The sequence below is a fragment of the Phyllobates terribilis genome, unplaced genomic scaffold (assembly GCF_046119375.1).
Source record: "Phyllobates terribilis strain yellow unplaced genomic scaffold, ASM4611937v1 Scaffold_5__5_contigs__length_657084704, whole genome shotgun sequence".
Classification (NCBI taxonomy): domain Eukaryota; kingdom Metazoa; phylum Chordata; class Amphibia; order Anura; family Dendrobatidae; genus Phyllobates; species Phyllobates terribilis.
The window spans coordinates 486523645-486544175 of NW_027362765.1; the positions used below are offsets into that span (position 1 = coordinate 486523645).

At 46.0% G+C, this 20531-nt stretch overlaps 1 protein-coding gene across 3 annotated transcripts in view; it reads left to right on the forward strand.

Annotated features, from left to right (window-relative positions):
• PAPSS2 (3'-phosphoadenosine 5'-phosphosulfate synthase 2) overlaps positions 1 to 19980 on the forward strand; it is a 78959-nt gene extending 58979 nt beyond the window's left edge. For all 3 annotated transcript variants that reach the window (XM_073685510.1, XM_073685512.1, XM_073685511.1), the window contains 4 exons: positions 1894 to 2029; positions 13238 to 13506; positions 16470 to 16699; positions 17812 to 19980. In XM_073685510.1, coding sequence (XP_073541611.1) covers positions 1894 to 2029; positions 13238 to 13506; positions 16470 to 16699; positions 17812 to 17953 — 777 coding nt within the window. In that variant the 3' untranslated portion in view covers positions 17954 to 19980. The remainder of the gene's footprint in view (positions 1 to 1893; positions 2030 to 13237; positions 13507 to 16469; positions 16700 to 17811) is intronic.
• Positions 19981 to 20531: the final 551 nt, after the last annotated feature.

Consider the following 20531-nt stretch of genomic DNA (forward strand, 5'->3'; position numbering starts at 1 on the left):
CCAAGCTGCTTGCCTATTGCAGATTTAGTCTTCCCAGCCTGGTGCAGGGCTACAATTTTGTTTTTAGTGTCCTTCGACAGCTCTTTGGTCTTCACCATAGTGGAGTTTGGAGTGTGACTGTTTGAGGTTGTGGACAGGTGTCTTTTATACTGCTAACAAGTTCAAACAGGTGCCAGTACTACAGGTAATGAGTGGAGGACAGAGGAGCCTCTTAAAGAAAAAGTTACAGGTCTGTGAGAGACGGAAATCTTGCTTGTTTGTAAATGACCAAATACTTATTTTCCACAAAAATTAGAAAAAAAAATTCTTTCCAAATCAGACAATGTGATTTTCAGGATTTGTTTTCTCATTTTGTCTCTCATAGTTGAGGTCTACCTATGATGTCAGTTACAGACCTCTCTCATCTTTTTAAGTGGGAGAACTTGCACAATTGGTGGCTGACTAAATACTTTTTTCCCCACTGTATATAGGGACTGTGGTGGCGGGTATTATTTTTGGTTGTGTGCCACATATTGTCCTGTCAAACTAGAAATATTAGCCCCAAAAGTGAAATGACCTCTTTGGGGGACGGACAAATAAGGAAATTCTTCACTGTGGACTTGTTAATGGTGTGTGTGATAACGGTGCTGTTATTTGGGAATGCATGGTAGTATTACAGGATTTCTTGTTGGGAAATATGTTGAGATTACTTCTGATTTTCTTTCACATGTCTTAATTTAGCTCTGATGGCATATGAGTCAATTTTAGCTTGTGCCAAAGATGCTAAAAACAATGCCCTGGTCCCATCCTCTGTATAAATAAGTGCACCCCCTGCTACACACTGACACCTCCAGGCAGCTCCTGCAATTGTCTCCATGTGCTGTTAGGCTATACTGATAAAAGGTATTTCTTTTATGTTTGCCTTTCTTGGTTTTGTGCATTTACCCTCCACAGTTAGCACTATCGGAGGGCAACAAAAATACAGAACCATTTTGTGTTATATGAAACAATACTGACCATCGTGATCAGATCACAGTGCACAGACCTGCAGGAAGATGGATATGACTGCAGGTCACATGTCCTCAACAAATATTGGAGCACAATCCATGCACCCATAGCCTCTCCCTCTCCCTCAAAACGTCATGCAAAATATATAAGTAAAAAAAATTGTTTCAAAAGGTGGAGAACCCCTTTATCTTATGTCCCCTGACACTTGCTATGGCATCAGGTGATGGGATTTGTTTGCATCACCCACGGATCCTGTGTTACACCTCTTCAGCACTAAGCTATTTATACTGCTTTTTGCTGGAACAATAAGTTATGAAATTTGAGCAGCACCAGAGTCATGATGTGGGGCTAGGGTGCCGGACTTAGAGCTGTACCCGTTTGGCCATGTTCAGAGCTGCTCAACTAATCCTCATATTGGCAAGACTCATAGAAAATATACATGTCTGTGTCTCTACAGCCAAATAATTTCTCCTGCTATGCACTGAGGAGGGGCAACACCCTGAAACATGTGTCTGCAAATTGAGATTCTGGTTTGATTTTTATTCTAAGTCATGTGGCAAGGCTCGTTAAAAAGTCAGTAGTAACTATTTGGATTGCTACTTACAATAGTTGGCGATAGAATTCAAGTCCTCTTCCTCTCTGAAGAAGAAATTTGCATATCTGAAAAATGGCTGAACAGAGCTGAAGGGGAACAATGCTCACCTGAGAGCTTCTAACTTCTGTGTTTCAATGATCACCTATCAAAATTTTTGAAATGTCAAAAAGTTTTCTGAAACTTTTAAGAAGCGGCCATGTTTATCTTCTCTACAACTTATACTGATACTATATATCACAGGTTTCCTCACAGTATGTGAGAATCAATATAACCTGAACTTAGTTTTTACAAATGCGTGTCTTCCCTTCCAGATGGTCCTGGAAAGTGGTGATTGGCTGGTTGGTGGAGATCTGGAGGTTCTGGAAAGAATCAGATGGGCAGATGGCTTAGATCAGTATCGCCTCACACCCCTGGAGCTGAAACAGAAGGCTAAAGAAATGAACGCTGGTAAGTCACGGTTCTGCTGCGGTGTACGAGGTTCCTTTCTAATATACTGCTACTTACCAAATTGTTCAAGTTGTCAAATGGGCAGATCATAGACTGACCTAAAAAGGCTCATATCGCCATAGAAAACAATGGCGAGTCTCAGTAATATCACCTAGTTGATTACAAGGGGCAACATCATAATTATACAGCTATAAAGTTATGGTGGCTGCACTGCAGGTAAGGTTTATATAGCTTCCTATTGCTGGGTGTCCATAATCGGGACCCAGTCCTGCTCAGTCCTTATTCACACTGACGTCATTATGACACATGGTAAGGGTTTAATACTAGAGGTTAGGACCATCCCGATTTGGGTACACCTTGATGCTGGTGGGATGGCTTTTACCCATTTTTTTTTATATCAAAAATGGTGTTTATGAAGTACTCAATGTTATTTATATGCACTGTTGCTTTTACTTATTTACTTACAGCAGGGCATATGTTCATTTTATCTCTGTTTTAGATTTTGATTATTTAATGACCAGTGTGAACATGCACCTGTGTACATTGTATAGTGACAGATAGCTGCTAATCAGTGGTGGGGGAATGACTGAACTAGGAGGCAAGAAGAAGCAGCTTGTACTCTAGTGATAATTTCCTGTTGATAAAACACTGATTGTATTGAAACAAAAAAACACAGCCCAATAAGTGACACATCCCTGGAGTCAGGGTCTCTGCCCCTACATCATGCTACTATGAGATTACATAGCAAAAATCTGATGACCACTTCCCTTTAATTCTCAAGGCAGATAAAATGCCCTTGTGGTGAGACTTCTATCTATAGCTGAAAAACACCTTAAAACTACTCCAGAGTCCACAGCTGGAGAAGAGGAAATATTTACATAGCAATATCTGTTCTTGCCTTGTCTTGATCTCTATGTAAGCAAATCTGTCCATTCAGCCATGTGTATGGATGGAGCATGTAAACCCTCCTCTGCTGTGGTTCTCCAAAGCTGCTCCCTGCAGCCAGGCTCGCATGGTTTATATTCCAACGTGTGCACATTTCTTTAAACCGGTGTATTATTAGTGTATAACACCTTCAATGATGACCCTTGCAGTTTACAATGGTGCCCAGTAACCTTTGTAAATTTGGCAAAGGTGCTGTGCATCACTGGGGTTTTGACCCTGGGCCTCTCATCCTGAGAAAGAGGGCTCTGCCAATTATGCGCACCTCCGCTCCATTCATTTTTAAATCTTTCACCGGGTTTGTACCAGCTAATCTGAGAGAAGCATAATACAGACAGAAACCCTGATTCCAGTGATATGTCATTTACTGGGCTTCTTGCTGTAGCTTTTATAAAATCACATTTTTTTTATCCATTATCACTACAGGACTAGTACACCTGCTGCCAGGTAGTCCTCCATATGCATAAGCTCTGTATAACCCCACCACTGATTGGCAGCTTTCTGCCTATGCACAGTGTACACAGAAAGCTATCAATCAGTGGTGTGGGAGGGGTTATACAGAGCTCCGCATTCAGGGAACTGATAAACCTCCTGTTTTGTCTATCAAAACTGCAGCAATCAGCTCAGTAAGTGACAAAACTTTGGAATCAGGGATTCTGTCTCTACATTATGCTGTGCTCAGATGGGATAATAAAAACCTGGTGAAAGATTCCCTTAAAGAGAACCTGTCATGTACCAAACACTATTAACCTGCAGATATGGATATGGGGTCAATCTGGAGGTAAATGGCTTTCTAAAGTTGTGCAGCTACCGCGCTGTAATCTTTACAGTGATAGAGGCGCAGCTTCAGTCACCGCTCAGTTTACATTGAGTGGCCGCTGTAACCTCGCCTCCGGCACTGACTGACAGTCGGCTCAGCACTGATGCACTGCAGAGCCGGCTGTCGGACTGTATGGGTCTGTGGTTACATACACCGTTCACTATATACTGAGCAGTGACTGAAGCTGCGCCTCTAAGACTGAAAGCCGGTGGCTACCGGGAGGAAAAACGTTATTTCCTCTTGGCAGCCCGGCTTTCAGTGCTGCGGCCGCTCGGCTTTAAAACGCTATTAACCTGCTGATTAACCCCATATCTGCAGGTTAATAGCGTTTTTTGACATGACACGTTACCTTTACAGAAACACTCCTCCTATCAACATTTTTATCCTCTTAATACATTGCAATCATCATACTATACAGCACTGTGTACTTACAATTGCTCATTTTGCCTTTCTACTCAGCTAATTCTTCCCTTTTCCATTAGTTGTATGACATCATGTGATTAAAAACTGACTAGCTGAATCCTTCTAAGCTCTATGCAGAAACAGGAGGTTCATTTTCCCTGTATAAAGGCCCCGTCACACTTAGCGACGCTGCAACGATCCCGACAACGATACGACCTGTCAGGGATCGTTGCTGCGTCGCTATGTGGTCGCTGGTGAGCTGTCAAATAGGCAGGCTCACCAACGATCAGGGGAGCAGCGACATCGTGGAAAGAATCTTTCCACGATGTCCTGCTCCTGGTTACGAGCCTGCTGAAGCAGGAGCAGGCTGGTAACTATGGTAAACATCGGGTTACTAGGGGCACACGCGCTCCTAGTAACCCGTTGTTTATCATGGTTACCACTCTGCTACAGTGAGCGGGAGGTTATCGCTCACTTTAGCAGGCTGGTAACCATGATAAACAGCGGGTTACTAAGTGTGCGTGTGCCCCTAGTAACCCGATGTTTATCATGGTTCCCAGCCTGATTGCTGCTCCCGCTGGTCACACACAGCGATGTGTGCTGACCAGCGGGAGGGCAACGACCAAAAAATGGTCCAGGACACTTTGCAGCGATCAGCGACCTCACAGCAGGGGCCTGATCGCTGCAAAGTGTCACACATAGCGACATCGCTTGTGAGGTCGCTGTTGCGTCACCAAAACCGTGACACAGCAGCGATCTCGCTAGCGATCTCGCAATGTGAGATGGGGGGCTTTAGACATCAGTCACTGCAAATGTCCCTGGCTGGCGGAGGAGGGAGCAGCTGGGTCAGGAGTTGAAGTGGGGGGATAATAAATGCAGGGACAAGAGACTTCCTGTTTCTATATAAAGCAGAGAAAAGAGAAGAATGAATTAGCTGGGTAGAAAGAAAAAATGAGCAATTGTAAGTCCACAGTGCTATATAATATGATGACTGCAATATATTAAGAGGATAAAAACTTTGATGTAAGTGCGTCCTTAAATTAGAGTGCCCAAAGATCAGCCGTGTGCTGCGTTCAGTTATCTCTAGCGTTCCCATGTAAAATTAATTGAACAGAGGTGCACATGATTGATTCAGGGCTCCTTAGGATTAGTGGGGATCCCAGCAGGCAGACACCCAGTGATTGGTAAGTTATCCCCTAACATATGGATAATGGATGACTTGCAAACTTGGAACAATCCCTTTAATGACATGACATGTGTAACGGGTCCGGGAGGCGGAACCTCTGAGCTACTAAACAAGGGGGCGGCCCTTGTAAGGGAGCGTGTGGCAGTCTCCGGGTGAACGGACAGGGAGTTACGGCAAGTGATCAGGGCAGTCTCTGGGTAAGGGGTAGGTACGACCTGTGATGGCAGAACCTCCGGGTAGGCTAGCAGGCAGATGGTAGACGTGTGCTCCCAGGTGAGCAAGCGAGAGTCTCTGGAATAGCAGGTGGTCACGGCACGTGACGGCGGAACCTCCGGGCTGGCAGGCAGGTAGGTAACGGAGAAGCGCTCCCAGGTGAGCGGGCAAGAGTCTCTGAGATAGCTGGTGGTCACAGCACGTGACAACGGAGCCTCCAGGCTGGCAAGCAGGCAGGTAGCGGAGAAGCGCTCCCAGGTGAGCGGGCAAGCTGGTCCATAGACAGACTGACCGGCGTTGTAAGGCAGACCGTCGGACCTCAGGCAAGCAGGCAGGTAGCTGATGTGCGCTCCCAGGTGAGCGGACAAGTTGGTCCTTAGACAGACTGACCGGAGTTGTAAGGCAGACCGTCGGACCTCAGGCAGGCAGGCAGGTAACAAGTATACAGGCAGGTAACTAGCAGGAAACTGGCAGGAAACTGGCAGGTAACTGGCAGGTAACTGGCAACGGGACCTGAGGGCTGAAGCACAGGTGAGACACAGGTGCAAACAACATTGCTCGGGCACCTCCATTTTGGAGGAGGTGCCTTATAAATGATGAAGTCCTCCGGCCATTGGCCGGGGACTCCTTAGGACGGCGCGCGCGGCCCCTTTAAGATGAGGGGAGCGCGCGCGCGCGCGCCCTAAGCACAGGGGCCGGGAAGGAGCGCGCGCTGAGAGCAGAGCGGGAGGAGGACGCCGGGAAGGAGCGCGCGCTGACAGCAGAGCGGGGAGAGGACGCCGGGCACGGAACAGAGCGGTGAGGGGAGCAGCGTCCCTGCCTAGCAGAGGGCAGGGACGCCAGCGCTACAGTACCCCCCCCTTTAGGCCCCCCCTTTTTTAGGCCAGACAGAAATTTAGCTAGGATGAGAGGGGCATGGATGTTCTCCCGGGGCTCCCACGTTCTCTCCTCAGGACCAAACCCCTTCCAATCTACTAGAAAAAAGGTCTTTCCTCTTACCCTTTTGGTGGCAAGAATGTTCTCTACCTCAAACTCGTCCTCAGCAGAAACCGGAGCAGGAGGCGTACCTGTAGACTTGGAAAAAGAGTTAAGCACCACAGGTTTGAGGAGAGACACATGGAAGGAGTTAGGGATCCGTAAGTTGGCCGGGAGTTTCAATTTATAGGCCACCGGGTTGATCTGACTGATGACCTCCAGTGGGCCGATGAACCGAGGCCCTAACTTATAGGAAGGGATCTTGAGCCGGACATATTTGGACGAGAGCCAGACTTTATCCCCAGGGCGGAATTGAGGAGGGTCCAGACGTTTTTTGTCAGCGTGTCTTTTCATACGCTCGGAAGACAGAAGGAGTGCGGACCGGGTACTCTCCCATATGGAGGAAAATTTGTTAACAAGAGATTCCGCAGCCGGATTGTCCGCCGAGGTGGAGACGGGAAACGGGATCCGAGGATGCTGACCGTAGACTACAAAAAACGGGGATTTGGAGGAAGACTCGCTCTCGTGATTGTTGTACGAGAATTCGGCCCATGGCAGGAGATCCACCCAGTCAGAATGGTGGGCATTAACGAAGTGCCGAAGGTAACTGGTCAGGTTCTGATTGATCCGCTCCACTTGACCATTAGACTGTGGGTGGTAAGCGGAGGAGAAGTCCAGGGTGACGTCCAGCAATTTACAAGTGGCTCTCCAGAAACGGGAAGTGAACTGTACCCCACGATCCGACACGATGTGACGGGGCAGGCCATGAAGACGGAAGATGTGGCGGATAAAGTCTTTAGCCAGCTCGGGTACAGACGGAAGACCTGGCAGTGGAATGAAGTGAGCCATCTTGGAGAAGCGGTCAGCGACCACCCAAATGACCGTACAACCGGCAGAGACGGGTAGATCAGTAATGAAGTCCATCGCTATATGCTGCCAGGGGGCAGCAGGTACTGGCAGAGGTAGGAGGCGGCCGGCCGGCAGGTGTCTCGGAACTTTGTTGCGGGCGCAGGACACACAGGCAGAAACAAAGTCTATTACATCCTTGTGCAGGTTAGGCCACCAGTAGTGCCGGGTAATAAGCTGGAGGGTCTTTTTCTGACCGGCGTGGCCAGCTAGTTTAGACGAATGACCCCAGTGTAGGATCTTCTCCCGATCAGGTACAGGTACGAACGTCTTACCAGGAGGAAGACGATTTAGACTCACGGGAGCCACCTGCATTACTCTGGCGGGATCGATGATATGTCTCGGATCCTCCTCGAGATCAGACACCAGAAAGGACCGAGACAAGGCGTCCGCCTTGACGTTTTTGTCAGCCGGGCGAAAATGAAGGACAAAATCAAAACGAGCAAAAAACAAGGACCACCGGGCTTGGCGCGGGTTAAGTCTCTGGGCATGCTGGAGGTAAGCCAAGTTCTTGTGGTCAGTGTAAATTATTACCGGGTGAAGAGCCCCCTCGAGCAGGTAACGCCACTCCTCCAATGCCAGTTTGATGGCCAATAACTCTCGGTCTCCTATGGAATAGTTGCGCTCAGAGGAGGAGAAGAGTTTAGAGAAGAAGCCACAAGTTACCATCCTCCCGGAAGATGATTTTTGAGTAAGTACCGCTCCGGCTCCAGAGGAGGAGGCGTCAACCTCCAGGAAGAACTGTTTGTTGCCATCTGGGCGATGCAGCACCGAGGCGGAAGAGAAGGCCTGTTTAAGGGAAAGAAAGGCCTCCTCTGCTTCGGGTGGCCACTCTTTGGGATTAGTACCTTTACGGGTGAGCGCAGAAATTGGAGCCGTCCGGGAAGAGAAGTGTGGTATGAAGAGGCGGTAGTAGTTGGCGAAGCCCAGGAATCGCTGAATGGCCTTCAACCCCTCCGGTCGGGGCCATTTCTCGATGGCAGACAGTTTCTCAGGATCCATTTGTAGGCCGGTCTGAGAGATAATGTAGCCCAGAAACGGAAGCGAGGTCTGCTCAAAGAGGCACTTCTCAAATTTAGCGTAGAGATGGTTCTGCCTTAGCCTGAGCAGGACCTGACGAACGTCCCTCCGGTGAGTCTGGAGATCCGGAGAGAAGACCAAGATGTCGTCCAGGTACACTACTACGCAGGAGTAGAGAAGGTCCCGGAAGATGTCATTGACCAACTCTTGAAAGACGGCAGGAGCGTTACAGAGACCAAAGGGCATTACCAGGTATTCATAGTGGCCGTCCCGGGTGTTGAATGCCGTCTTCCATTCATCCCCCTGACGAATACGAACCAGGTTGTACGCCCCACGAAGGTCCAGTTTGGTGAAGATCCTAGCCCCCCTCAGGCGATCAAATAATTCTGGAATGAGCGGAAGGGGGTACTTATTCTTCACCGTGATCAGGTTTAGGCCTCTATAGTCTATACAGGGACGGAGAGAGCCGTCCTTCTTTTTGACGAAAAAGAAGCCTGCTCCCGCCGGGGAGGTAGATTTCCGGATGAATCCTCTGGCCAGATTCTCCTCAATATATTCGGACATTGACCGGGTCTCAGCAGCGGATAAAGGATAGATACGCCCACGGGGAGGAGTAGTACCGGGTAGCAGATCGATGGGACAGTCATATGGTCTATGTGGTGGTAATGTCTCTGCCTCCTTTTTATTAAAGACATCTGCATAAGACCAATAAGGAATCGGAAGTCCAGGTAGATTAGCTGGGGTAGGAGAGGGACGGACGGGATGGACGGGAACCAGGCAGGTTTTATGACAGTCTTGTCCCCAGCGAAGGACCTCTCCGGTTTGCCAGTCTAGCACGGGTGCATGTCTCTGGAGCCAGGGCAGACCTAGCAAGAGGGCGTGAGAGAGTCCAGGCAGAACATGAAAGGAGATACTTTCAGAATGCAGCATTCCCACCTGCAGGGTAATGGATTCGGTGATGAGTTGAATGGGGCGAGGTAAGAGGCCCCCACCCACGGCAGCGACAGACAAGGGTACAGCCAGAGGTTTGGTGGGGATGCGGTATTTCTCAACCAGGGACTGTGAAATAAGGTTCCCGGCTGCTCCAGAGTCAAGTTGGGCTAGTTCGAAATAACGGTTCTCCCCGTAGATGATCGAAACTGACAACAGCAGGGATGGAGAGGATTTATTCTTGTCTAGGTGGACCTCTCTGAGCGAACCTAGACACAGGCGTTTCCCGACCTCTCCGGGCAGGCACGGATCCGGTGCTCCTTACTGCCACAGTAGAAGCAGCTCCCCTCGGCACGGCGTGAGTCCTGACGGGTTTTGACCATCTTGGTCTGGTCGACCTGCATAGGCTCAGGAGAGTGTACCTGGGGAGAGATGGAGGGAATGACGGGTTTCTGGAGAGTAGGAGCTAAACGTGGAATCCTTCTCTCACGGGTGACCTCTTTGGCACGCTCCTGGAACCGTAGGTCAATCCGGGTGGCAAGGGTTATTAGATCATCGAGAGAGGTAGGAATGTCCCGACCAGCAAGTTCATCTTTAATACGACCGGACAGACCCTCCCAGAAGACGGATACCAGAGCGTCGTTATCCCAGGCCAGCTCCGAGGCAAGGGTGCGGAACCGTATGGCATATTGGCCCACGGTGAGACCCTCCTGACGGAGGCGTAGCAGAGAGGATGCGGATGAGGTCTTCCGTCCGGGTTCGTCGAAGACTTTCCGGAAAGCCGAGAGAAAAGCAGGCAAGTTGGACACCAGGGGGTCTCCTCTCTCCCATAGAGGATTTAGCCAGGCCAGGGCCTCCCCGGTGAGATGGGACATGATAAAGGCAATTTTGGCCCGGTCGGAATTAAACTGATGGGACAAAAGTTCAAAGTGCAGAGTGCACTGATTTATGAAACCCCGAGCCTGGACGGGGTCGCCTCCGAAGCGAGGAGGTGCAGAGAGCCGGGGTCCGGGGTAGGATACCATAGTATTAGTGGACAGCGGAGCTGCCGGTTTGCAAGATATGGCACTGGCGGAGGTTGTTGGTGGATCAGACAGAGTGTTCAGGCGAGTATTAACATTCCGCAGGTGACCCAGGATGGCCTCCTGTTGGGACCTCTGACGGGACAGTTCAAGACAGAGGTCCGAGAGCGAGGGAGCTTGGGTGCCACCGGGTTCCATGGCCCGAGCAAACTGTAACGGGTCCGGGAGGCGGAACCTCTGAGCTACTAAACAAGGGGGCGGCCCTTGTAAGGGAGCGGGTGGCAGTCTCCGGGTGAACGGACAGGGAGTTACGGCAAGTGATCAGGGCAGTCTCTGGGTAAGGGGTAGGTACGACCTGTGATGGCAGAACCTCCGGGTAGGCTAGCAGGCAGATGGTAGACGTGTGCTCCCAGGTGAGCAAGCGAGAGTCTCTGGAATAGCAGGTGGTCACGGCACGTGACGGCGGAACCTCCGGGCTGGCAGGCAGGTAGGTAACGGAGAAGCGCTCCCAGGTGAGCGGGCAAGAGTCTCTGAGATAGCTGGTGGTCACAGCACGTGACAACGGAGCCTCCAGGCTGGCAAGCAGGCAGGTAGCGGAGAAGCGCTCCCAGGTGAGCGGGCAAGCTGGTCCATAGACAGACTGACCGGCGTTGTAAGGCAGACCGTCGGACCTCAGGCAAGCAGGCAGGTAGCTGATGTGCGCTCCCAGGTGAGCGGACAAGTTGGTCCTTAGACAGACTGACCGGAGTTGTAAGGCAGACCGTCGGACCTCAGGCAGGCAGGCAGGTAACAAGTATACAGGCAGGAATCAGGCAGGTAACTAGCAGGAAACTGGCAGGAAACTGGCAGGTAACTGGCAGGTAACTGGCAACGGGACCTGAGGGCTGAAGCACAGGTGAGACACAGGTGCAAACAACATTGCTCGGGCACCTCCATTTTGGAGGAGGTGCCTTATAAATGATGAAGTCCTCCGGCCATTGGCCGGGGACTCCTTAGGACGGCGCGCGCGGCCCCTTTAAGAGGAGGGGAGCGCGCGCGCGCGCGCCCTAAGCACAGGGGCCGGGAAGGAGCGCGCGCTGAGAGCAGAGCGGGAGGAGGACGCCGGGAAGGAGCGCGCGCTGACAGCAGAGCGGGGAGAGGACGCCGGGCACGGAACAGAGCGGTGAGGGGAGCAGCGTCCCTGCCTAGCAGAGGGCAGGGACGCCAGCGCTACAACATGTTTATGATCCATGCAAGTTGCAGGACTCATTGAATGAGCTTCTATTTGCTTTGCGCTGTACAGGGGAGGAGGGAGATATTGTATCTAGCACTGTACACTCTGTCCTCAAGAAACCTCATTGACTTGACCGCCCTATTGTACTATTTGCTGTGTGATAAAGCAATCTGGTACTCTGCTGCGAAGCTTTGTGGGCCAGCATGTCCTCATAAGACTCTCCTTAAGATATCGGTCATACACATCAGCAGCCTGGAATTGGCAAATCATTAATATGTCAGTTCCTTACTCCATCAGTGACGTTCCGGGTGCTCAGACTCCCACTGATTGCTGAAATAAATGAGCAGAGGCGCTGCTGAGTGCTGCTGAGTGCTGCTGAGTGCTGCTGAGTGCTGCAGTCCGCTGATGCGGAAAACGAGCTCAGAGGAAAGTCTGCAGCCTTTTGCTATGGTGGAGGAGGGCAGCAAGCACTTTTGCTCCTCATTTTGGCAATTTTTGGGGGTTTCAACAACAGGACCCTTCCAATCAAACCATTGATATGTATCTATAACTGTTTTTAACCCCTTAGTGACCAATAGACGAGTTTTTACTGACCTGCAATATAAGAGACTAGCATCCCCCTACGAGTGACAATCCTGTAACTGTCACCTGTACACTATAGCTGACAACTTGCTGCATCAGCTACGATCAGTGTTGGCACCGACCATGGTAGTTTAACCCCTTGAATTCTGCTGTCAACAGTGACTACAGTGTTTAAATGGTTAACAGAGTGGGGGCTCCCTCTTTAACCTCATCGGCACCCTGAGATCTTGATTGTGTGGTCCTTCCTGATGTTTGCCATGGCAGGTAATGGCCAAAATAATGGCCTTAGAGTCTGCTGGCTATAGCGGCCTGTTCAGAAGTTATCAAAATTTAGGTCGTAAAAATAAACTTTCATTCTTGTCATGCCACTTTCCATTACTTCCTGAAAAGTATCAGAAGGGTTAATGAACTACCTGAAAGAAATTTTAACTACGTTGAGGGACGCAGTTTTTAAAATGATATTACTTTTGGGTGGTTTCCAACATATAGGACTCCCAAAGTCACTTCAAAACTGAACAGGTTCCTATAAAAGTAAGTTTTGTAAATTTCCTTGAAAAAATGAAAAATTACTGCTCCATTTTTAAACCTTCTAAAATGTTAAAAAAATAAAACAACATTTTACAAATGGTGCTGATGTGAAGCAGACATGAGGGAAATGTTATTTACTAATGTTTTTGTGTGGTATGACTTTTGGGTTTAAAGGGAGAGTCATTCAAAGTTTGAAAATTGCAATTTTTAGAACCTTTTTGTCAAATTTCTGTTATGTTTTGCATTTATTTATAAAAAATATCAACCTAAATTTACCATTATTATAATGTGTCACAAAAAAAACAATCTCAAAATCAATGGGGATATGTTGAAGCATTCCAGAGTTATTACTACATAAAGTGACACTGGTCAGATTTAAAAAAAATTGGTCCGGTCACTAAGGGGTTAAGATAAAAGTTACAGTTTAACATTGTATTAAATTCTCTATATTTCTCTTCTTTTCTCCTAGATGCTGTATTTGCTTTCCAACTCCGCAATCCTGTCCATAATGGACATGCTTTGCTCATGCAGGATACTCGGCGCCACCTACTGGATAGAGGATATAAGTGCCCAGTCCTACTCTTGCACCCACTTGGAGGGTGGACCAAAGATGACGATGTGCCTTTGGACTGGCGCATGAAGCAACATGCAGCTGTACTCGAAGAAGGTATCTTGGACCCAAAATCCACCATTGTTGCTATCTTTCCTTCACCAATGTTGTACGCAGGACCCACAGAGGTGAGAAGATAAAAAAATGGCAATAATATCACAAGTTAATGATAAAGGGGGTCTTCTGCTTTAGGCAGCTTCTTCCTTATACACTGTAGTTGGGGTATGCAGAAATATATCCATATATGTCCCATTTGGAGCTGACTTTGGAGGCAATCACTGGGTTCTGCTGCGTTTCTTTGATCACAGTGTGTTATATAAGATCTATTAGGACTTCTTCACCTGGTGGACTCATTCACACACCTATTTCATGAAAGAATTCAGTAAAATTCAGGACAGGCAGAAAATTCCTACTAAATGTGTTCCTCCAAACCTATATATGCAATTATGTTCATGACTCCTTGAGTGGATACTTACATTTTTTTCATGCTGTCACTTCTACTGTAGTATTTTTTGCTTAAAGGAAATCTCCACTTAATAATAATATTATTATTATTATTTTCAAGATACTTTGTCAGTTATTTTGTAATCTATCTTTATAGCGGTCATCATTCTGTATTTCTGATAGGTTTAAAAGTCCCTTCCCAGGACATAATTAATTAGCTGTGTGCATCCACCACTAGGGGGCCCTGTATGAGCTCACTGCATACTGTATAATATATTATTAAAGGGATTGTCTAGGATTAAAAACAAAAATATTACATCTGTGAAAATAAAAAAAAAACAACTTATCCATTCACATTTGTTTAATCCTCTGTATCTCCAGCGGCGCCACTCATGTGGTTCACACTGGTCTGGGTTAACTTTGCTGCATTAATCCCATGCTTCACCAATCTCATGTTCTGCACTCAAGAATCACCACTGCAGCTAGTGATTGGCTGCAGTGGTCACATGGAAGTACAGCATATCTTTGCTGCAGTGATCCTGTGCTTCAGCAATCTCATGTTCTACACTCAAGCATCGTCACTGCAGCTAGTAATTGGCTGCAGTGGTCACATGGAATATCTTTGCTGCAGGAAAATAAACGGAGACCAGCGGGGATCACTGGAGCGGTGGCGTTTGAGTAGTGGGGGTGTCACTGGAGAGCAAAGATCTTTTTTTTTTATGTTCTCACATTAGGTGCTTAAGGAACTTTTCCTTGCTTGCAGAATATGCCTAAGTTTAACATATACCAGTGTGCAGGCAAGTTCTTATGGGGGTTGTCCACTAGTGGATATCACTTTTGAATGCCCCTCGTGTTCTTAATGTAGCAAGAAAAAAATCATACTTTCCTCCGGTTGCTTGATGATGATGCAGGTCCGGTGTTGAAACACATTGCATAATCTCTTTACCTCCCATTTCATGCCCGAGTGTTGTTTTTTACCTTTGAGTAGCCTTTTAAGAATAAATTTCTCACTTATCCTACATCCCATTGGATGCACTTTTCATTCCATTCTGACTTCCTCCACCAATAGTGCCCAAAGCTCAGTATTTTCCTGCAGACTTTATTTCTACCTCTTGAACCAGCGCCACTCCGAGTGCTGTGTCCTCTATGGATCTCTTGACATTGTTTGTCACATGAGCGCTGCAGCCTGTCAGCGGCTGCTGATGGGCTGCAGCTTTCACAGTTCTGACAGTTGGAAAGAATGGCTCGTTCTAAAAAGCTCTCTGAATTTGTCCGTGGTCCTGTAATAGGATATCACTGATCTTATCTCCTAAGTAATCCACAATCAACTGTGAGTGGTTTTATTTATCTCAGCTACGAAACGCCAGACTTCATAAAGTTACAGAGCAGAGTTGCCGAGTGCTGAGGTCACAGCGTATAAAAGTCACCAACACTTTGATGACCCAATAACTGGCATTAACATCGGCACAAAAATTGTGCGCCAGAAACTTTATGGCATGGGTTTCCATGGCCGAGCAGCTGCATAAAAGCCTTACTGCCACCACTGGACTCTGGAGCAGTGGAGATGTGTTAAGTAGAGTGATGAATCTCACTTCTCTACCTAACAGTTTGATAGACGACTCTAGGTTTAGTGAATGTCAGGAGAACGCTACCTGCCTGATTGCATTTTGCATCGGTAAAGTTTGGTGGAGGAGGATAATGCTATGGGGTTGCTTTTCAGCGGCTGGCCTAGGCCCTGTGATCCAGAGAAGGGACGTCTTAATTCTTCAGCATACAAAACATTTTTCAATTTTATGGGAACAATTTGTGTAAGGTCCTCTTTTGTTCCCCATGACTGTACCCCAGTGCAAAAAAGTCCATAAAGACTTGGTTGGTTGAGTTTGGTGTGAAGAATGTGACCAGTCGCACAGAGTTCTGATCTCAACCCCATCCAAAATATTTTGGATGAACTAAGATGGAGATTGTGAGCAAGGTCCTCTCTTCCAACATCAGCTTCTCACAAGTGCTCTTCTGGATGAATGGGCAAAAATGGGAGCTGGTATAGCTGCAAAGTGGGGACCAACTCCACACTAATGCCTATGGTTTTAGGATTGGATGTCATAAAAGCTCCTGTAGGTGTAATATTTACGTGTCTCCATGTTTAGAGTGTATTATGAAAACCTAGGACTCCTTCCTCAGAGCTCACCACAGGTCTGAGCTGTAAATTTGGCCAATGACCCCATAATCATACAAAATGGCAGCAGTCCGTGCCGGTCACTACTACATGTTGCCCTTTATAAGAGTAGGACGAAGTAGCTGACAGGTTCCCTTTTGTGTATCAGAATAAAGAAGGGCTCTGGCTGCTATAAAAGAAGCCAAGAATTTTTAATCTGCTTAGATAAAAGTAATTCATTTCTTTGGCAAACAATCGCTTTTAAGATGCTGACTTCAATAAATGACCATGCCAAAATACATCTGGCTACACATATTTGGATCCTGCTCTATTGGTGCTGTAAGGGCAGGACTTTTTGGAATATTTCCAATGAGGTCTTTTCAGGTAGCCACACATTCGTTCATAATATTAACTTATCGTGTAGAATTGAAATCCATGTTGAATGCCTTCCTGTAATAGTATAAAGGCTCAAAATTGGTTCCAAACTTTACACAGGTTCAGTGGCACTGCCGGTCTCGGATGATCGCTGGATCCAACTTCTATATTGTCGGGAGGGACCCTGCTGGCATGCCACATCCTGAGACCAAAGAGGATCTTTATGAGCCAACACATGGTGGAAAAGTGCTGAGTATGGCACCAGGGCTGACTTCTGTGGAGATTATCCCATTCAGAGTGGCTGCCTACAACACAAAGAACAAAGCCATGGAGTTCTATGACAGAGAAAGGTAAGTGATGCCCAGTTAACAGCACAGGGGCCACACATGGCCTTCCAGTAAAATCCTTCTTCTTGCCCTGTATAGATTGCAGCCGAACACATTCAGATGTAGCCATGTTAGAGAGATGAGACTTGATGCACTCGTTTTTAGATGCCAGTGGTATGCTGCCTGACACCCCCTGCAAGCTGGGGTCCCACACTGAAGCACCCTTTCTACTAGCTACATGAGTTGTTCAGGACTGTCTAGGCTTACCTAAAAAAGGACCTTTCACCAATTATTTTTTATATTGAACTGGACATACAATGTAATAGTGGCTTCAGAGCAGAATAAAACATTTTTTTATTACTATTATTATTTTTCCTCTCCATTGTGAAGATATTAGCAGTCAGAAAATGTGGAACCTAATGATTTAACTTTTGCTAAGTCCAAGTGGGTGTTATCCAATAGTTTTCACTGGGGGTGTGTACTTCTTCCCCCTGTATAAGTTGCCCAATCATAAACAGGCAGAATCACAGCAGAAAAAGAACACGCCCCCACAACAGTTTAGGTTTGTCAGTGTGAGATGTAAGGATACAGCCCTGATTTCCTGGTCTATCCTCCTGTATGATTAGAAAGTGTCAGGAGATTGGAGGACAGATGGCACTCACCTTTTAGATAAGGTCCCTGCAGCATTGCGGAGTAGCTGCGTCACATTACAAAGCTCTCCTCCTCTCGTAGCATTGTCAGCTCTTCTGTACTAACCCTTTCCCCACACTGCTGAGTGATTACAAGATACCGTGAGCACAACAGACATATAAGAGTGTCTCCTCTCCAGACAGGCAGTGTGGGGGACAGGACTGTACAGCGAATCAAAATTAAAAAAAAGTTTTATTCTGCTCTGTGGCCAAGATTACATCATATGTCCAGTTAAACGTGAAAAATTTGGTGAAGGGTCCACTTTAATTCAGTTGTTTCAAAGGTTATTTCCTAATGTAATAAGGAAGCAAATAATATCCACTAATCCTGGGTAGCCTCAAGTAGGACCCCCTTAATGTAAACGGGTGTTGCTGAATTGTCATTTTCCTTTTATTATTCGGTGATAATAATTTTTGCGCTTACAAGGTTTCTGATTTCAATTTTAGACACAGTGAATTTGACTTCATCTCTGGAACCCGCATGAGAAAACTGGCCCGTGAGGCACAAAACCCCCCAGATGGTTTCATGGCCCCCAAAGCTTGGAAAGTCTTAACAGATTATTACTGCTCCCTGGATAAGAATTGTTGATGTGAAGCACATACAGTGGAAATGTTTTAGTCTAGTATTTTCTATTTTATTTTTAATAATTAAAATGAAATCTATTTACGTAATTATATCTAAACTATTTTAAAGCTTTTAGTAAAATTCTAAGTATTTTGTTTTATAATTGGGAATCATTTCCCAGGTAAACAAAATATTGCACTTATTTGGATTCCAATAGATATATTTTCCATAGGTTAAGACCTCTGTTCTGTTCCTTGTAAACTGGGTCATCTGGAAGTTAGCATAGAATATGAGTAAGAACAACAGCTCTGAAGTACAAACTGCTGGTGCAACAAGTGAAATATTGAACAGATGAAGAGGATATGAGCATTCCATATTCTCTTCATCTGCTTAGTATTTCACTTTTGGACCAGCAGTTTAGACTTTAGAGTTGCTGTTCTTGCTCATATTCTCTTCATCTGCTCAGTATTTCACTTGTTGCACCAGCAGTTTGTAATTCAGAGCTGTTCTTCTTACTCATATTTTCTTCATCTGCTCAATATTTCACTTGTTGCACCAGCAGTTTGTACTTCAGAGCTGTTCTTCTTACTGTAACTTGAAAAATTAACTTGCCAGTAATTCTGGTTGCTTTGGAGACTTGCCTTTAGCCCCCTACAAACACCAACTGCTCCCCACTATTTCCTTGTGCTTATTTTTGCTTTCATTAGTGAACAAGAAGGCACTGATACACTTCTCATGCAATGCCCCCATGCATCTTGCAAACCAGATGTCGTACAGTAAAACATGCAGATAAGAATGAAACCACTTAAAGGTCCGTTATTAGGAACATCTCTACCAGAAATTGGACAGATGCCTGTAAAAAACATGCGAATAAAAAAAACTTCTGAGAAATTAAACAGTTTCTAAGGAACAGAAAAAAAAATTAGGGCAACGAGTAGCTTTAATTTCATGCCATTAGTTATTAATGCTGTTTTTATTACCTGCCAGCAGGCAACTTTTTGGATACATAAGAGCCCTTTAAAATGACAGGAAAATGTAAATGTTATCTGAATCCCATGATAATCCTAAAACGTTTACTATTTGTACAGAATCGTGAAATATTTCTCCTTGTATGAAGTCTGCTGCCAAGATTGTACTATTCCAATGAAAATCAGTATTTTTATAAATTGTTTCCAGATAATATGTACTTATCGTTTTTAGTCGATATGTTCATGTGTACACATTGTATTAAAGGACCAAATGTTTATTATGGGATTTCTATGCTAGAAATAATTAGCCGAGTGGCACGGGAGATGATGTGTAGCTGTAACCAAAGTGTCCTAGATCTCTGTGCTGGAATATACAGGGTGGTCCAAAAGTAGGTGGCCAGAAAATAATAACATTTATTTTGATTTATATATAAAATTATATTTACTAACACAAGTATAACATTGACAATTACATTTTATTCTGAACAATAATACAAAAGCCCTTAAATTTTATCAACGCCGATGCGCAAACTGTTTTCCATTATAATTTGCCCAGCTTTGAAGTCTGCCTCTTACACTTCGACAATCTTTTTTGCACAAGTCTCTTTGGGTATTAATTTCTTGAAATGCATCTCTTATGTAATTTTTCAAATCACTGACACTTTTTGGTTTTCGATTATAAACTTTGTGAGGAATGAAAAGTGGAATCTGATTGGTTGCTAAGGGCAACTGAGCCAGTCTCACTTTACACCATGTTTGATAAATCTCCCCCTTCATAACCTTATTACACTTTCTGTCCACCTACTTTTGGACCACCCTGTATAGGATAAGACCTCGTGGTCACCCGAATAATGTCCAGAACCCAGAGAGGTCAATGTAACCGATTTGCAGTAATTATGAAGAATCTTTCTGCTTGTCCTGTATGATATTTTAATTATGTTGTGATTTGGGCTGTTTTTCTAAAGCCTATATTTATTAGTAGGTGACATATATGTGCCTTTTAAAATGAAATGTGCCTACCAATCTTTCACAATGTCATATGAATATTGCTTGTTACACAGCAAATACATTTTTATATATTTATTTTCTTGTCGTATAATTTTTTTTAACATTTTTTTTTTCTTGCTCAGTACAGCACTTTCCAACAGTCCCATAGAGCAGGGTTCCCCAACTCCAGTCCTCAAGGCCCACCAACAGGTCATGTTTTCAGGATTTCCTTAGTATTACACAGGTGATAATTGCATCACCTGCACAGGCAATAATTCCATCACCTGTGCAATACTAAGGAAATCCTGAAAACATGACCTGTTGGTGGGCCTTGAGGACTGGAGTTGGGGAACCCTGCCATAGAGAATGAATGGAGCGGTGGTGCATGTCCAGCCTCTGCTCCATTCAGATGGGGCATTCTATATCCCCATTCTTGAAACTGGTGAGCATCCCAGCAGATCAGCTGATTATCACATGTACTAGGTATGTGAGATAATATATGTATATTACAGAAGGTAAGATAAAGATAACTCTTTATGCATGGGATGTCCCATAGGGGGATCAATTTGCGAGACTCCAGTCCATCTGCCAAATCGGAAATCTTTGGTCGCTGGACAAGAGGCTCGTGAATCCCTTACCTTCCGGGA